This window comes from Nycticebus coucang, chromosome 9 (assembly GCF_027406575.1).
Source record: "Nycticebus coucang isolate mNycCou1 chromosome 9, mNycCou1.pri, whole genome shotgun sequence".
NCBI classification, from domain to species: domain Eukaryota; kingdom Metazoa; phylum Chordata; class Mammalia; order Primates; family Lorisidae; genus Nycticebus; species Nycticebus coucang.
Genome location: NC_069788.1, coordinates 43837798 through 43854217, shown reverse-complemented (window position 1 = coordinate 43854217; position 16420 = coordinate 43837798). Strand labels below are relative to the sequence as shown.

Below are 16420 nucleotides of genomic sequence, written 5' to 3'. Positions count from 1 at the left end.
TACTCCTGAGGTTGAGGCAAGAGGATAGCTTGAACCCAGGAGTTTGAGGCTGCAGTGAGTTATGATGACCTTGTCTCTCTCTCTCTCTTTTTGAGACAGAGTCTTACTTTGTCACCCTCGGTAAAGTGCTATCGCGTCACAGCTCACAGCAACCTCCAACTCCTGGGCTTAGGCTATTCTCTTGCCTCAGCCTCCCGAGTAGCTGGGACTACAGGCACATGCCACAATGCTTGGCTATTTTTTTGTTGCAGTTCGGTGAGGGTGGGTTTGACCCCGCCACCCTCAGTATATGGGGCTGGCGCCCTACCCACTGAGCCACAGGCACCACCGACCCTGTCTCTTAAAAAAAAAAAAAAGATTTATTTGAAAGTAACACAAAAGGAGGCGGTCCCGGATCCTCTACAGGTCTAGAATCCTGCCTGTTGGAGGCTAGAGCGCCCTTCCACTTTAAACCCTCCCAAGCTCGGGGTGCCTGGGGCAGCTGCTGAGGGCTGAGCTGCCGCCCTCGCTCTTGCCCTGGCAGTCTGAGCCTTGAACGTGTCACCTTCCTTCCACTCCTCCACGAGCCCCCACCACCCACGCTCTGGACACCAGGTCACGAGACAGGAGAAGGGGGTTTCTCCCAAGGCCCCTCTCCCAAGGACCTCCCATGGCCACAGCTTTCATGCTCCTAGTGGGGGTCCTGCTCCCCTGCTGGGGCATGTTTCTGAAGGATAAAAAGGTGAGCCAAAAGAATACTTCAGAACCTTCTGCCCTGAGAGAGGAGTGGCAGACAGGGCATCCCAAGCAGTGGAGCCAAGGTGCCCCCCGGTAGCTTTGGAGGGAGATGTGGGCACTGGAACCACCTCCAAACTGGGGATTTATGCCGAGGTGGGCGATTGTCCTAAACAGGCTTAAAAGGCCAAGTTACCTTCCCCTGGTGGCCTTAGAGGCCAGAGAAATTGGCCTAAGGCCGGTACCCTCTGCATCCACCCCCCTACTGCCCCGCCTCTCCTCCCCACTGCCTCGGCCCTGGGCTCGCTTCCAGACCCTCCACCTGCTCCAGTTTCTCTCCCTCTTCCTCCGCTCCTCCTCGCCCACTGCCTGGTGACCCCTCTAGGCACTAAGACTCTTTCTTTCCTCCCCATCTTTCCCTCTCTTTCTGCCCACCCTCCCTACCCAACACAGAAGGAGCTAAACCTGCCCCATCCCTCCTTTCTCTTATTCTCTGTTCCCTGAGTCCTGTAGGAGGGGTGTAGTGGGGGATGGGACCCGGGGGTGACAATGTCATGGTCTCTCTGCCTGGACTCCTGGGTTTTTGGTAATCAAGGGAACCCTCCCCTCCCCATCCACACAGCCAAAGTAGTTGCCAGTCGGGTATTGTCCCCAGCCTGGCAGACAACCTGCCTGTCCCCACAGATAATCGGGGGCAAGTGCTTCCACCACTCCGAGTGCTACAGTAGCTGCTGCCTCATGAACTTGGACTCCGGTGGAGCCTTCTGTGCTCCCAGGGCCGGAATGACTATGACATGTTTGCCCCAGGTGAGGTTCAGGTGGGGCAGCTCCTTGTGACAAGTAGGGAAGGGGTGGGGGAGGTTAAAATTCTACTCCCTGTCTTTTTGACCTCAGACAGGTCACCTGGGTTCTCTGCCTCATCTACAAAGTAAGGCAAACTGCCTACCCCACTAGGTCATTGGAAAGAGTACAGGTCTTGGCAAAGAAGGTGCTCAGTCAAGCATTGCTGTTTTCTACGTATTACTGCTAGAAATGCAGGGAGCAGAAGGCTCGGTACCTCTTATTCCTGCTCATCTGCCCTGGGCCCAAACCTTTCTAAGGAGGATGGGCACAGCCTCCACGTTCCTGTCTGGGGAGCTGTCGAAGCCCTAAAGACTCAGTAGGGCCCCTACCATGGCCCAACCCTACGGCTGAAGTGGCTAGAGGGGCTTTTCATTATTGGCACTTGATGTACTTTATCTCATTTAGTCCTCACGGTGACCCAGGCAGGTATGTCTCTCATACTGTCCCCCTTTGAGAGACAAGAAACGCAGCGAGTGGGAGAGGCTCATTAACTTGCCTAAGGCCATACAGTATAAAGCCACAGAGCCACAGACCCTGTGTCTGTCCTCTCCAGCACTGGCACTTTTGCTCCTGGTCAACAAGTTCCAGCCCTCTTCCTTCCTGCATACTGGTGACTCATGACTCTCATCCCCACTTGCCACAGACTAAGGGAGCCACCAACATCATCTGCCCGTGCCTAATAGGCTTGAATTGTGTATCCAGAGACCCGATGTGTCCCCGTCGGTGCTATATGATTTAGAGGAGGACACAGGACCAGGCTGGTCACTACTGCCTCTCCCTCCCTTGGGTCCAGAAGCCCTTGATGCCAAATCCTTCCTCCAAATCCAGCTCCTGAGACATTAAAATCACTTCTTGGTTCTGGCCGCTGTCTGCACTTTCTGGGAGCTGGGCTGTCATGAGGATTGTTCCAGTCTGGGGGCAGGCAGAAGGGGGAGCCTGGAGATGGGAAAGAGCTGCTCCTGGAGTTTGGCCCTGGGGGAGCTCAGGGCAGGGGGTGTTGGGGGAGAAGGGGGTTGGTCCAGGAAAAGGCCAACTCGCAGGTTGGAGGACTTCGGGGGAGGGGCAGGGTTGACCAGGCCTGGAGAGGCTGGGTGTGGTGAAGGACTGAGAGGGGCTATCTGAATGATTTGTGGGAGCAGTAGGGTGGAGATCATTAGGAGAGAGAGAATGTATGGAGAAGTATCAGTGCAAAACTGTGCCTGTGGGTGTGGATGAAGAACTGGGGCTCAGAGGAGCTATGTGACTTGCCCCAGGTCACACTGTTGGAGTATCAGTGGGACTCTTTCTGCTTTAAGTATATGAAATGTCAATCCCCTGGATATGATGAGGAGATATATTGGTGGCCAGAAATGGACGTCCAGAGGCTGGGCTGGTTCAGGTCCTTCTCAGTTACCATAAAAGTTCCAAGTGTCATCTAATAACAGCTGAGATTTATTGCCCACTTCCTGTGGTCCAGACACTGTACTTCCTTAACTGTCTTAACTCATTGTCAAAACAGGTTGCAGCAGATATTAAATTTATCCCTATTTTATAGGTAGAGTGTTGAGGCTTCCAGAGTAAGGAGTGAAGCTGGAACTTAAAGCCAGGAAGTCTTGCTCTTAGCCACACAGCCTCCTACCTCCATACCATGCCTTCCAGAGAGAGAAAACATCTCTGTTCCAGAATTCTCAGCAAATATCCCAAGATTGATTTTGATTGGATTAGCTTAGTCTGCCTGAACTAATCATAGGGAATTTGCCGATTGCCCTAGCCTGGGTTATGTGCAGGATGGGAAAACTCTGAGGGGATGGGTGCATGTTTTACCTGGTGTTCCCACGGTCTAGAGGGCACCGACACTTTCGAGACTTGCACCTCCACCTCCTTTCCTGGTCACATCCTGCTGAAGAGGCCTGGCCTCCAAGCTCTCATGTCTGAACCCACTCTGCTGGTCACACTGCGAGGTCAAAGACCGAAATAAAAATCATCCCGAAACTCAAATGAAAGGAAAACGGAATCTATGTTCTGTGGGGGCAACATCAGCTTTTATTTCCACCCCGGTGAGGGCGAGCTGAGTTCGAGAAGGAAATCAGCACGTGAGTAATGGTGGATGGGGCGTTTTAAGGGTCAGAAGGGTGGGGGTTGGTACATTCCCTTTCCTGGGTGGGACATCTGTTGGAAGGGTGGGGGTTGGCCTAATCTTCCCTAGGTGGGACATCTGATTTGGATGGGTTGATTCTATTTGGGCGGGTCCCTCCATTAGACTCTACCACACACTGATACCCTGAGACTGCACCTCACCTTATTTTAGGCTGTCTTGCTTTGGACCCACTTACCACCTCTCAGTGTAGCTCAGAGATCCTTTTCCTCACACAGAAATTAGAACTCACTTGTTCTGTTGTTATGGTGGAAAGCTCAGTAGGTGCACCATGCAGGAGGATCCAAGAATTTCTTTAGACCAAGATTAGGATATAAAAGTATAAAGTTTATTTTATCTTCTTAAGAGGAGAGAGGGAAAGAGACAGAAAGGAGGACAGACGGCATGTCATCCCAAAGACAGAAAGGAAGACTGCCTGCCTGAGGTCAAGTGGCTAGGTGAGTTTGGTGGGGGGAGGCAAAGAGAAAAGGTAATTGCAGCCAGATTCACAGGGTGTTGGGAAACTGGTCCATCCAGTTTTCCTACTGCAGGATGACAAGCAGCTGTCTTTGCTGTTGGGGACAGACATCACAGATGTTTCGGATTCTGTTGTTGATGTTACCGTGAAATATCATTTTTGCCAGTGTCCGAGGCCTGATGCTTAACTCATACTCTGTTGTTTCAGGGATGACTCAAGAACCCTTGAGGCTATAGGAACAAATTCTAAAAGGCAGATTTAGTCAAAAGGTCAAGCAATTTTTTTTTTTTTACTTTATTTTATTTATTTATTTTTTTGAGACAGTCTCATTCTGTTGCCCAGACTAGAGTCCCAGAGTCCCATGGCATCAGCCTAGCTCATAGCAACCTCAAACTCTTGGGCTCAAATGATCCTCCTGCCTCAGCTTCCCGATCAGCTGGGACTACAGGTTCTTGACAAGTCACCTGGCTAATTTTTTTTTTTTTTTAGATAGAATCTCATTCTGTCGACCTGGGTAGAGTGCCACGGCATCATAGCTCACAGCAACCTCAAACACCTCTTGGGCTCAAGCAAACTTCTTGCCTTAGCCTCCTGAGTAGCTGAGACTACAGGAACCTGACACAATGCCGGGCTACTTGTGGCTTTTTTTTTCTTTGTTCGTTTGTTTTCTATTTTTAGATGAGATGGGGGTCTCACTCTTGCTCAGGATGGTATTTTTTTTGTTGTTGTTGTTGTTGTTGAGATAGAGTCTCACTATGTCACCCTCGATGGAGTGCTGTAGTGTCACAGCTCACAGCAACCTCAAGCTGTTGGGCTTAAGCGATTCTCTTGCCTCAGCCTCCCAAGTAGCTGGGACTACAGGTGCCCACCAGAATGCCTATTTTTTGTTGCGGTTGTCATTGTTGTTTAGCTGGCCTGGGTCAGGTTCGAACCCGCCAGCCTCAGTGAATGTGGCTGGCGCTGTAACCACTGTGCTAAGGGCACTGAGCCTCAGGACGGTCTTGAACACTTGAGCTCAAGTGATCCACCCTCAGCCTCCCAGAGTGTTAGGATTACAGGCATGAGCCACTGCACTTGGCCTAATTTTTCTTTTCTTTTTTTAAATTTTGAGACAGAGTTTCTTTTTGTTACCCTCGGTAGAGTACCATGGCGTCGTAGCTCACCACAACCTCAAACTTTTGGGTTCAAGAGATCCTCTTGCCTCAGCCTCCCAAGTAGCTGGGTGTATAGGCTGCATAACACCTGGCTATTTTGGGAGATGGGATCTCACTCTTGCTTAGGCTGTCTGGAACTCTTTAGCTCAGGAGATCCATCCACGTAGGCCTCCCAGAATGCTAGGATTACAGGTGTGAGCCACCTAGTTGGCCCAGTTTTTCTATTTTTTAAGTAGAGACAGTGTCTTGCTTTTGCTCAGGCTGGTCTTTAATGTTTGAGCTCAAGTGATACTCTCACCCTGGCCTCCTAGATAGTCTAGTAATTATAAAGAAAATTTACATTTCTTTTTCATCTGCTGGACTCCTCAAAGGTTTGTGAAAACAGAAATCCACAGGGAGCCTGCTAGTACCCTGTTTTCCCAAAAATAAGACAGTGTCTTATTTTAAGGTGTGCTCCCAAAGATGTGCTAGGTCTTATTTTCAGGGGACGTCTTATCTTTCCTGTAAGTAGGTCTTATTTTCGGAGGATGTCTTATTTTCGGGGAAACAGGTTAAGTCTGCTAGGCAGAGCAAGTAGAAAGTGAGATTGATTTTAGTCCTTATAGAAAAACTATGAGTTAATGATTTCTCTTTTATTTCCTTATAAAGAACATCCATCCATACACCTGTATCATATCCTGATCATTTCTACCATAGCACCAAAGTATTTTCAAAAACATTAATAACTGCCTAATCCCAATTTCTTTATACATATGGCCCATACTTTACTTAACTATTTCTCAATGGGTAGACATTAAGGTCATTTCTAAAGCCAAACCTTCTGTGTTCTTTAGGATATAAGTTTGTAGGGACAGAAACAATGACGGCATAAGCAAGGTCAGTTTCTCACAGGTAGTCTGGAGAAGGTGCTGCCCAGGGAGGCTGCCTGTGCTGCTACCTCCCTCCATATCGCCCCTCAGCCACCTGCTGCTCTGCACCCCCCAACTCTCTCTCTTTTTTTTTTTTTTAACACCACGGTACACATAGAGACACAGTTTCTGTATAGCATCTTAGGGCAAAAGTTCAGGGCTTTGGGGCCGCAAAGAAGGTGTCCTGAAGGCTGAAGGGATGTTGTCTTCAGACACGCTAGTTGGAAACTACCCTTGAATGTTTGCTTCCGCCATGTGGTCGAAGATGGCTCATCACAGTATTTGCTGGGTTCCCATTCCATGTAGCAGAAAGGGAGATGAAGGACAGCAAATACCACCCATCCTTTTAAGGGCATGACAAGAAGCAGCAGGAATTATTTTCACTTACATTCCATTGGGTAAAATTTAGTCATGTGGCCTGAGCTAGCTGCAAGGGAGACTGGGAAATGAGATTTTTATTGGGACATCCTAGTGCCCAACTGAAACTTGGGTGTTCTATTATTAAAGGACAAAAAGAGAATGTATGCTAAGAACAATTTGCTGCCACAAAGCCTTTTATTATTATTTTAAGAAGCAAGAAAAACTTTGATCCCAAGACCGAGAATTAATGGTGGTATTGTGGGGAGTGCCTACATCTCTGTAAGGCTCTAGTATTAGGTAGTGTTTGTGGAAGGGGAGCTCACAACCCCAACTTCCCAGCAAGGCTGTGGTGAGCCCTAGTTGAGTCACTGTGGGAAACATGGTGGAATTGTCATTGCTGACTTGGGAGGGCACCTATATATAGCTAGATCCATGACCAAGTCATAGCTTTCTTTTCTCTAAGAGGTAAAAAATGGCAAAATATTCATGAAGATTGAAAATTAAAAACAAAGGAAAATTATGAGGTTCTTCTCACAGAGTGATGTCTCCCCGCCCCAGACATGTAAATCATGGTGCCTCTAGGCTTAATTTGTGGGGTATCTATATCTTTAACTGGCCTCCATTCCCCAAGTCCCCCTACAAGTAAAGCACTCTGACGCAGACTTGAGGAATGCGAGAGGGACAGAAGTGGGGAGACAGAAGCCAGGTGGGTTGGGAAGGGAAGGCATGCCAGTTATGTCTTCTTTGCCCTCCTCCTGCTCTGCGCCTTATCCTTGGGAAGTACATCTCCCCGCCTTCTGTGTCCTCTGGTTTCATGTCTGGCTGAAGATTGCAGGGCAAGAGAAGGGCCGATGTCATGAAGTTCTCCACTTCCCCTTAGTGTGGGGAAGTATCGCCAGCATCTCTTGTCTCTTCCGTGGCTGCTGGTCCTTTAGGAGAGCCCCACCTCTGCACTCTTCCCCTGCCCCTTCAGCCACATCGCCTCTCACATTGTTCCTCCAGCCATAGGGTCATTGGTGTCTTCCTCTTTTTTTTTTTTTTTGAGACAGTCTCACTATGTTGCCCTCAGTAGAGTGCCATGACCTCACAGCTCATAGCAACCTCAAACTCTTGGGCTTAAGCAATTCTCTTGCCTTAGCCTCCCAAGTAGCTGAGACTACCCAGTCTCCTCACCACTGTTTCTCAGCTCTTCTGTTACCTGTGTGATTGATTCCTTATGTTAAATTCTCAGTGCTTGAATACCTGGAGTAGATTGTTTTCCTTACTGGCAGAGAAGGAAAACGTCCAAGTGTAGATAAAGCTGCTTCTAGAATACTAAGCCCTCTTTAAATGTAAGGAATTCATTTGGAACACAATTGCATTGTAGAGAGAGCTGAATTCTCCAGAGAGACTGATTCAGTGGAACCTACTGTTGCCCTGATAGGTTTGGAGGGCATATGAGGCCTAGGATTTGTAGTGAGTTATGAAAGGTCTCATAAGTACTTTTATAAAACTAAAAATCAGGCTTGGCACCCGTAGCTCAGTGCTTAGGGCATGGGACACATACACTGGGGCTGGTGGATTCAAACCCGCCTGAGCCTGCTAAACAATGACAACTGCAAAAAAAAAAAAAAATAGCTGGGCTTTGTGGCGGGCACTTGTAATCCCAGCTACTTGGGAGGCTAAGGCAAGAGAATCCCTCAGCACTCTACTGAGGGCAACATCGTGAGACTCTGTCTCAAAAAAAAAGAAAATTAGAAATCAATAAATATTAAATACACAATAAAAGTTGCCAAGGGGAAAGAGCTCAAACTCTGTAAAATAATTTAAAGAGGTTTATTCAGAACTAAATATGTGGAACAACAGCCCAGAGAGCCATGCCTAAAAAGCCGTGAGCAAGGAGTCTCACCATGGTTGGGTTATAGTTTGGTTTTATACATTTTAGAGTGACAGGCAGTACAAGTAAAGTCATAAAATTGATATATGGAAGGCATACATTGGTTTGGTCAGTAAAGGCAGGACATCTTGAATTGGGACATTATGGGTTATAGGCGGGTTAAAAATTCTTTAATTTGTAATTGCTTAAAGAAATGAAGCTTTGGGCCAGGCACAGTGGCTCATGCCTGTAATCCTAATACTTTGGGAGGCCTGGACAGGTGCATTACCTGAGCTCAGGAGTTGGAGACCAGCCTGAACCAGAGCAAGACCTGGTCTCTAAAATTAACTGGAGGCTCATGCCTGTAATCCCAGCACCTGGGAGGCCAAGGTGGGTGGATTGCCTGAGCTTACAGATTCGAGACCAGCCTGAGCCAGAGTGAGACCTCATCTCTAAAAATAACTGAGCATTGTGGCAGGTGCCTGTAGTCCCAGCCTCCCAAACTTGGGAGGCTGAGGCAAGATAATCACTCAAGCCCAGAAGTTTAAGGTTGCTGTGAGCTATGATGCCATGACACTCTACCAAGGGTGCCAAAGTGAAAACCAAATATTTCTGTCTCAAAAAAAAAAAAATAAATAAATAAAATATATATGTTTTTAAAAAGAGAGGAAAAAAGTAAAAATAACCAGCATTATGGCAGGTGCCTGTAGTCCCAGCTACTCAGGAGGCTGAGGCAAGAGAATCGCTAGAGCCCAGGAGTTTGAGGTTGCTGTGAGCTGTGACACCATGACACTCTATCCAGGGTGACAAAGTGAGATTCTGTCTAAAAAAAAAAAAATAAGAAAGAAAAGAAAAAAAAAATAATAAAGCTTTGTCTAAGAATTTGGAATGAATGTTTTAAATTAAGGAAATCTGTTAATTAGAAACAAACAATGAGATATATATAAGATTCAAGTGATCTATTAAGTAAATGGTTATCTTGAAAGTGTGGTCTAAGCTTTGCCTCACATAGCTTGAGGCCTGTTAATGAGGTACAAAGGATATCTTCAAGAAGGGAGAGGGGTATAACTTCCCTTCTCAAGGCTAGCAACTTAGCTTTAAGGTATTTCTGGAATCCCCCTGGCCAAGATGGGGTCCATTTAGTCAGCTGGGGGGCTTAAGGTTTTATTTTAGTTCACAAAATTGTGCCAATGACACTTTGCATTGCTTCAAATTAGACATAATGGTTAACCCCTTAAAAATTCCCATTTGCAGTATTATTTATAGATTTTGCATCCCAGAGACCCAGTGCTCCCTTTCTCTTGATAACTCTGAGTTCCCTTTAAGGAAACCATCCACTTCTAGTCCCAGTCCTGGAGGCTGAGTAGAGCTCTATTCACATCAGAACATTGAATCCTCCAGACACAGAGACTGATTCAGTGAGGAGCCCAGAGGTACATTCTGTTGCCCCAATCATAACAATAGATTTGGAAGGGCACATGAAGCCTAGGATTTGTACAGGAGCAGGACTTTGAACATGGGAGAATATACATCTGTGGTTAAAGTTAAGCATGCCAGTAAATTCACACTTTTCCTCAACCAGTTTGGGCTGAGTTGCTGTGACTTCAAAGTGAGCAGATTTTCAGCATCTCCCTTTTTTGCTGTAGTAATAAATACTTGGTTTTGTTTGTTGCTTTATGGAAGTTAATATGTAGATTTAGCAGCAACTTTTTCTGCAGCTGGACATTCAAATGTTAGTATGTTTCTTGAGGTGTTGTTAGGGATGTGGAAGAGTCTTGAAATTGAAAAGGCTGAAGCTTAATATGTATAATTATTATGTAACCTCTAAAACAAAAAAGAAAAGGCAAAAGCCCCCGGCCACCTAAACTGAACTATTTCCCTCCTCTCCTGATAAGGCTTATTTCAGCACCTTCCTCAGAAGCCATATTTCTAGGGTGAGGTCTCCACCCCTTGAGCTCACCCTCTCCACCCTCTTCCAAGCAGAGGCTGTGGATTTACCAGGTCCCATTGCTTTTCTTCTTCCTTGGCACAAGAAAAATTGATTGCCTTTCTTCAGGTACCTTGGGCTACTGTGAATATTTGTGGCCACCAGTGACATATGTAACTTCTGTGATATAGTAAAGAAGGCTCCTTTTTTTTTTTTTGAGACAGAGTCTCACTTTGTCACCCTCAGTAGAGTACTATGGCGTCATAGCTCACAGCAACCTTAAACTCTTAGGCTCAAGCAGCTCTCTTGTCTCAGCCTCCCGAATAGCTGGGACTACAGGCACCTGCCACAATGCCCAGCTACTTTTTTGTTGCAGTTTGGCTGGGGCCGGCCAAACCCACCACCCTCCGTATATGGGAGCCCTACTCACTGAGCCATAGGCGCTGCCCGGAGATGAATGATTTAAATAAAAGAAAAAGCAAGACTGGGTGCAGTGACTCATGCCTATAATCTTAGCACTCTGGAAGGCTGAGTCAGGTGGATAGCTTGAGCTCACCAGTTCGAGACCAGCCTGAGCAAAAAGCAAGACCCCGTCTCTACTAAAAAAATAATAGCAAAAATGAGGCAAGAGGATTGCTTAAGCCCAAGAGTTTGAGGTTGCTGTGAGCTATGATGCCACATCACTTTACCCAGGGCGACTTGAGACTCTGTCTCAACGGAAAAAAAAAAAAGGAAAAGAAAAAGCAGATAATTCCAGAGAGTCATAGTGCTATGAATACAGCAAAACCAGGTGATGCGGATTAGTCTAGCTGGTAGGCTTCAGCCTGAGGCAAGAGAGGGAGGCAGCCAGAGAGATCACAGGGCAAGGTGTTCTGGGCTGCAGGCCAGCAAGTGCAAATGCCCTGGGATCAGGAAAGTAGTGGATTCAAAGACCCAGGGGTAGCTTTGAATTTGGAGAATGGTATGGTAAGTGTTACCTATTAAAATGGCTCTTCTAGCTGTTCTGGGAGTTGGTGGGAGAAGGCTGAGTGGGTGAGGGGTAAGAAAGGGGTGAGAAGGGGGCAGTGGGTGGCCTAAGGGTTACGGGCTAGAGTGGAAAAGCAGGGAGACCAGGAAGAGGTTATAGCCAAACCAATCCTCCTTTCCTGCTCTATTTTCTAATAGCACTTAATCATATACAATAGATATGATTACACATAAAATATAAATATCAATTCATAATACCATATGTGTAAATGTTAAGTAAAAATTACACACAGTAAGTTGTCCAAATCTTGACTTTACATGAAAATTAATGGGTTTTAACCTATGCAGCCACGCTCCCCATGCCTGTGAGAACCAGATGTGGAGCATCCCAGTACCTGGGAAGGCTCGCTCATGCTCCCCCCACCAAGAGCTCTACAGGCAACACTTTCCTGACCTCCATTCATCTTTTCTTTTCTCTCTCTTTTTTTTTTTTTTTTTTTCGAGACAGAATCTCAAGCTGTCACCCTGGGTAGAGTGCCATGGTGTCTCAGCTCATAGCTACCTCAAACTCTTGGGCTTAAGCGATTGTCTTGCCTCAGCCTCCCAAGTAGCTGAGATTACAGGTGCCCGCCACAACGCCTGGCTATTTTTTGTTGTTGTTGCAGTTGTCATTGTTGTTTAGCAGGCCTAGGCTGGGTTCAAACCTGCCAGCCTCAGTGTATGTGGCCAGCACCACACCCACTGAGCTACAGGCACCACCTAATCTTTTTTTATGTTTTTTGAGACAGAGTTTCACTTTGTCATCCTCGATAGAGTGCTGTGGCATCACAGCTCACAGCAACCTCAAACTCTTGGGCTCAAGTGATTCTCTTGCCTCAGCCTCCCAAGTAGCTGGGACTATAGGCACCTGCCACAACACCTGGCTATTTTTAGAGATGAGGTCTCCCTCTTGCTTAGGCTGGTCTTTTCTGTGCTTTCATTATCGTAAAAAGCTCTGTTGGACAGTGCTGCTCTGGTTCACTCTGCTGAACCTGTAAGGTCAGGCAGTCCACCCACCTCGGCCTCTCAGAGTGCTAGGATTACAGGCGTGAGCCACCTCGCCTGGCCTAAAGATTAATCTTGGCAGGCATGGTGGCCATGCCTGATGGGTGGCCATGATAGATAATATCCTAAACTCTAATATCAATTAGACTACGCCTGTAATCCCAGCACTCTGGGAAGCTGAGGTGGGTGGATTGCCTGAGTTTAGGAGTTTGAGACCAGCCTGAGTCAGAGTAAGACCTTGTCTCTAAAAATAGCCGGGTATTGTGGTGGGTACTTGTAGTTCCAGCTACTCAGGAGGCTGAGGTAAGAGGATCTCTTGAGCCCAAGAGTTTGAAGTTGCTGTGAGCTATGACATCAGAGCACTCTACTGGGGGTGACAAACTGAGACTCTGTCTCAAAAATAAACAAATAAAATTCAGCTCTTCAGTTGATCTAACCACATTTCAAGTGCTCTCTATCCACCTGTGGCTACTGGATTGACAGTGCAGATAAAGCACATTTTCATTATTGTAAAAATCTTTGTTGGACAGTGCTGCTCTGGAATGTCAGCTCCAAGACAGCAGGGATTTGTTTTGTTCCTAGCTGTATCCCCAGCACCTGTAACTGTGCCTGGTGTACAGTACAGGCTCAGTGTTTGCTCGTTCAATGATTATTGAAATTTTTTGACAGAAAGCTGATTGGTGACCATGATAGATAATATCCTAAACTCTAATATCAAGGGTTATTGATGTGTATGTGTGTGGGATGGGAGTTGGGGGGACATGTAGGTGACAGTCAAACTCGGCTGAAAGGGTAAGTAGGAGTTTGCAGAAGAGTAAAAGCCCACAGCAGAAGGCAGAGCACGAGAACCACAGGATAGTCTCACACACACTTGCGTGTGAGAAGCGACCTATCTGGGGAACATCTAAGGGTAAACCTTTGAAAACTGTTCAGTCCCCTCTAGTCACACCCTGTCTGCACAGATGTACCCAGTCCCCAGCTAGAGCCCTCCCTGCCTGGCAGGAGTGGGAGGTGGTGGCGAGTGGGGAGAAAGGCCAGCGGTGGGTGTCTCCCTGCAGGAGCTCAGGGAGATTTGCATCAAGAGCAAGTTGTGCTGGACCCAGTGCTGCCTGCCAGGTGTCCTACGGCTGTGAGTCCCACTGGGCAGAGAGGGGGTCTGAGGGTAGCTTGAGTCACATGTAGGTGAGTGTCCACGCCTGAGGAGAGCTGGTGGGGAGCAGGGGGAAGGGGGGCAGGGAGGGCCCACATTCCTGGCGAAGGGGAAAGGGTCGTGGGGATGCACCTCCAAGCCACCTGGGGGTGCCTGTGGGCAGACTTGAGAAGGGAACCTACCAGGGCCTTGGAATCCCAGATGGGAAGCAGGGGAAGGGATGCTCCGCTTTATAATGTGGGATCTTACTCTCTGTGGGTCTTCTCAGGAAACCCTGAAAGTAGCAAAGAAAATGGGAATGGCTAGGTGCTACCTCTGCCCTGGACACCCCCTCTTCACTCAGCCCCAGTAGTTCTGCTGTGGCCCTGGGCCAGAGATGGGCAGAGGCAGCCTCTGAGCTGGGTGTGCAGAGAGGGCAGTTGATTTGCCTATGAGAGGATCTGAGGAGAAGAGATGGGGGCCTACAACAGTGGTATTCCCAGATTTAGGACAGCCAACTGAGTTAATGACAGGCAGGGTGGAGCTGGGAGGGCGGGCACTGAGCAACTCCAGGAGTCAGCCTTGACTAGGCAATGGAGGAGCCATGCTGAGCAGCTGGGGAGGGGTCCCTGTCCCCAAGCTTCTGGCTGTGGGCAAGCAGATGGTCTTTGGAGCTGGACTTGGGGCTGAGGGGAGAGAAGCCCCAAGGTCAAGGTCAAAGTCTTGCCTTCCCCAGATGTTCTTTGGCCTGTATAGTGTCCCTCCCTGCCAAACCTGACTTGTGTATTTCCGAAGAATGAGAAATCTTTTGGAAACACTCCCAGCCATTGTCAGAAAATTGGAAAAGAAGAGGCCAGCTAAGAAAATGTTCTTCTAATGCTTCCTCTTTCTTGCTGCCTCTGCCATCCACCATCCTATATACCTAGAATTGTGTGTTCCTGCCCTTGGTCCCTAGAGCCTCCATCAACAGTAGAGGGGAAGAAGGAAGGGATGATGCACCATCATTGAAATGAAGCGTTTTGGTATTTGTTACCCACAGAGCTGGGGCCTGGTTGTGTGGGGCTGGGATGGGTATGGTACAGCAGGTTACTGGGGTGGGGGACATGAGGGAGGAAGTAGGAGGGGATACTGTTGGGTTGGGGTATTTCCCTAGTTGGGGGATGACTGAAAGTCCCCCAAAGGGGATCTAAGCTCCCCCTCAACCCGACCCCTTTGTGTCTTCAGCTCACTCCATAATCTACCCTCTGAAAACCTAGTTTATACCTGATCTCTCTGTTCCCCTGACCTTAAACTTCAGAAATATGAAAGAAGGTGTACAAAACATACATGTGTATTAGGAGTTTCTCGTGTTCACTGAGCACTTACTAGATGCCAGGAGCAGCTCCAGATGCCTTACACACCCGGCCTCATTTAATCCTGCAACAGTACCACAAACCTATCAGCTCTGTTTTACAGGTGGGGAAACTGAGAGGGAGTGAGTAACCTGCTCAAAGTCATACAGTTTGAAAGTGATAAATCTGAATCTTTTGGGAGGCAAGAAGAGAAGGGAGGGATGAGAAAGGGAGGAGAGCCAAGGAAACAGGAGAAAAGGAAGACGGAAGCACTCCTGTGCAGTGTGGGGATGGGGAAGAGCTAGTCCAGAGGAGTTTTAGGAAATCTCACTATGTTTTGTGAGGCTTCTAGAATTCAATGCCAGCTTGCTTGTTTGTGTGCAGTGAGTCCTCAGCAGAGGTGGGCCTCAAGGAAGCCCTGTTATATTCAGGTTACATTGTGGAGTTAACTTCTTTGGGTTTTGGACCTAAGGTTCCATACTCAGCTGTACCTCTGATTAAATATGCCCCCAGAACTGAGCCAAGCATATCCTCCAGGATGTTGGACTTACAATGCAAGAGCTCAGGAGTTCAGATACAAACTGTAATAGGAGCTGGGCATTGTGGCTCATGCCTGTAACCCCAGCACTTTGGGAGGCTGAGTGGAAGGACCACTTCGGGTCAGGAGTTCAAGACCAGCCTAAGCAATGTAGCAAGGTTCTGATTCCACAAGAAATTAAAAAAACTAACCAGCCATGGTAGTGTTCACCTGTGGCCCTTGCTACTTGGGATGCTGAGGAGGGAGGGTCACTTGAGCTCAGAGGAGTTTGAGGCTGCAGTGAGCTCTGATCTGCCCCTGCACTTCAGCCTGCACAGTTGAGTGAGATCCTGCCTCTTAAGAAAAAAAAAAGAAAAGAAAAAGGGAAAAAGAAACAATGGTCTTACTTAGAACACCTCCTGGTAAGTTACAACAAACCTGTGTAGAGTATACTTTGGTAGAATATGTTAACCTGTATTAAATGTATCAGACAGACAACTGGACTTTCATAGTGTTATGTGAACTCCCCCTATTCAGAGAAAGTCTATGAAACAACCTTGCTAGGAGAAGAGGCAGGCTGGAAACCTGCTCAAGGATACTCAGTGTTTGAGAGAGGATTGTTCTCTGTGTGGTTCAGGCTAGTCTCAATCAAACTTCCCACCTTAGCTTCTCAAGTAGCTGGGACTATAGCACCACTGTGCCTGGCCCAATGTCTTAAGAAGTTATAAGGGGGTGGGGAGAATAGAAAGCCCAAAAATAAACCCAGGGGCCTGTGCGATGGCTCATGCCTATAATGCCAGCACTTTGGGAGGCCCAGGTGGGCGGATCACCTGAGCTCACAGGTTTGAGACCAGCCTGAGCTAGAGCAAGAACCCGTCTCTAAAAATAACCGGGTGTTGGCAGACACCTATAGTCCTAGCTACTTGGGAGGCTGAGGCAAGTGAATTGCTTAAGCCCAAGAGTTGGAGGTTGCTGTGAGCTGTGATGCCACAGCAGTCTACCCAGGGCGATAGCATGAGACTCTGTCTCAACACCCCACCCCCCACAAAAAAAAAAAAAAAAAAAGAAAAACACAACATTT

General features: G+C 47.6%; 1 protein-coding gene across 1 annotated transcript; it reads left to right on the top strand.

Annotated features, from left to right (window-relative positions):
- Positions 1 to 649: 649 nt before the first annotated feature.
- CLPSL2 (colipase like 2) lies at positions 650 to 2296 on the top strand. Its single transcript, XM_053603596.1, has 3 exons — positions 650 to 721; positions 1399 to 1521; positions 2201 to 2296. The coding sequence occupies exons 1-3, from the start codon at positions 650 to 652 to the stop codon at positions 2294 to 2296; spliced, it is 291 nt and encodes a 96-aa protein (XP_053459571.1).
- The last annotated feature ends 14124 nt before the right edge of the window (positions 2297 to 16420 follow it).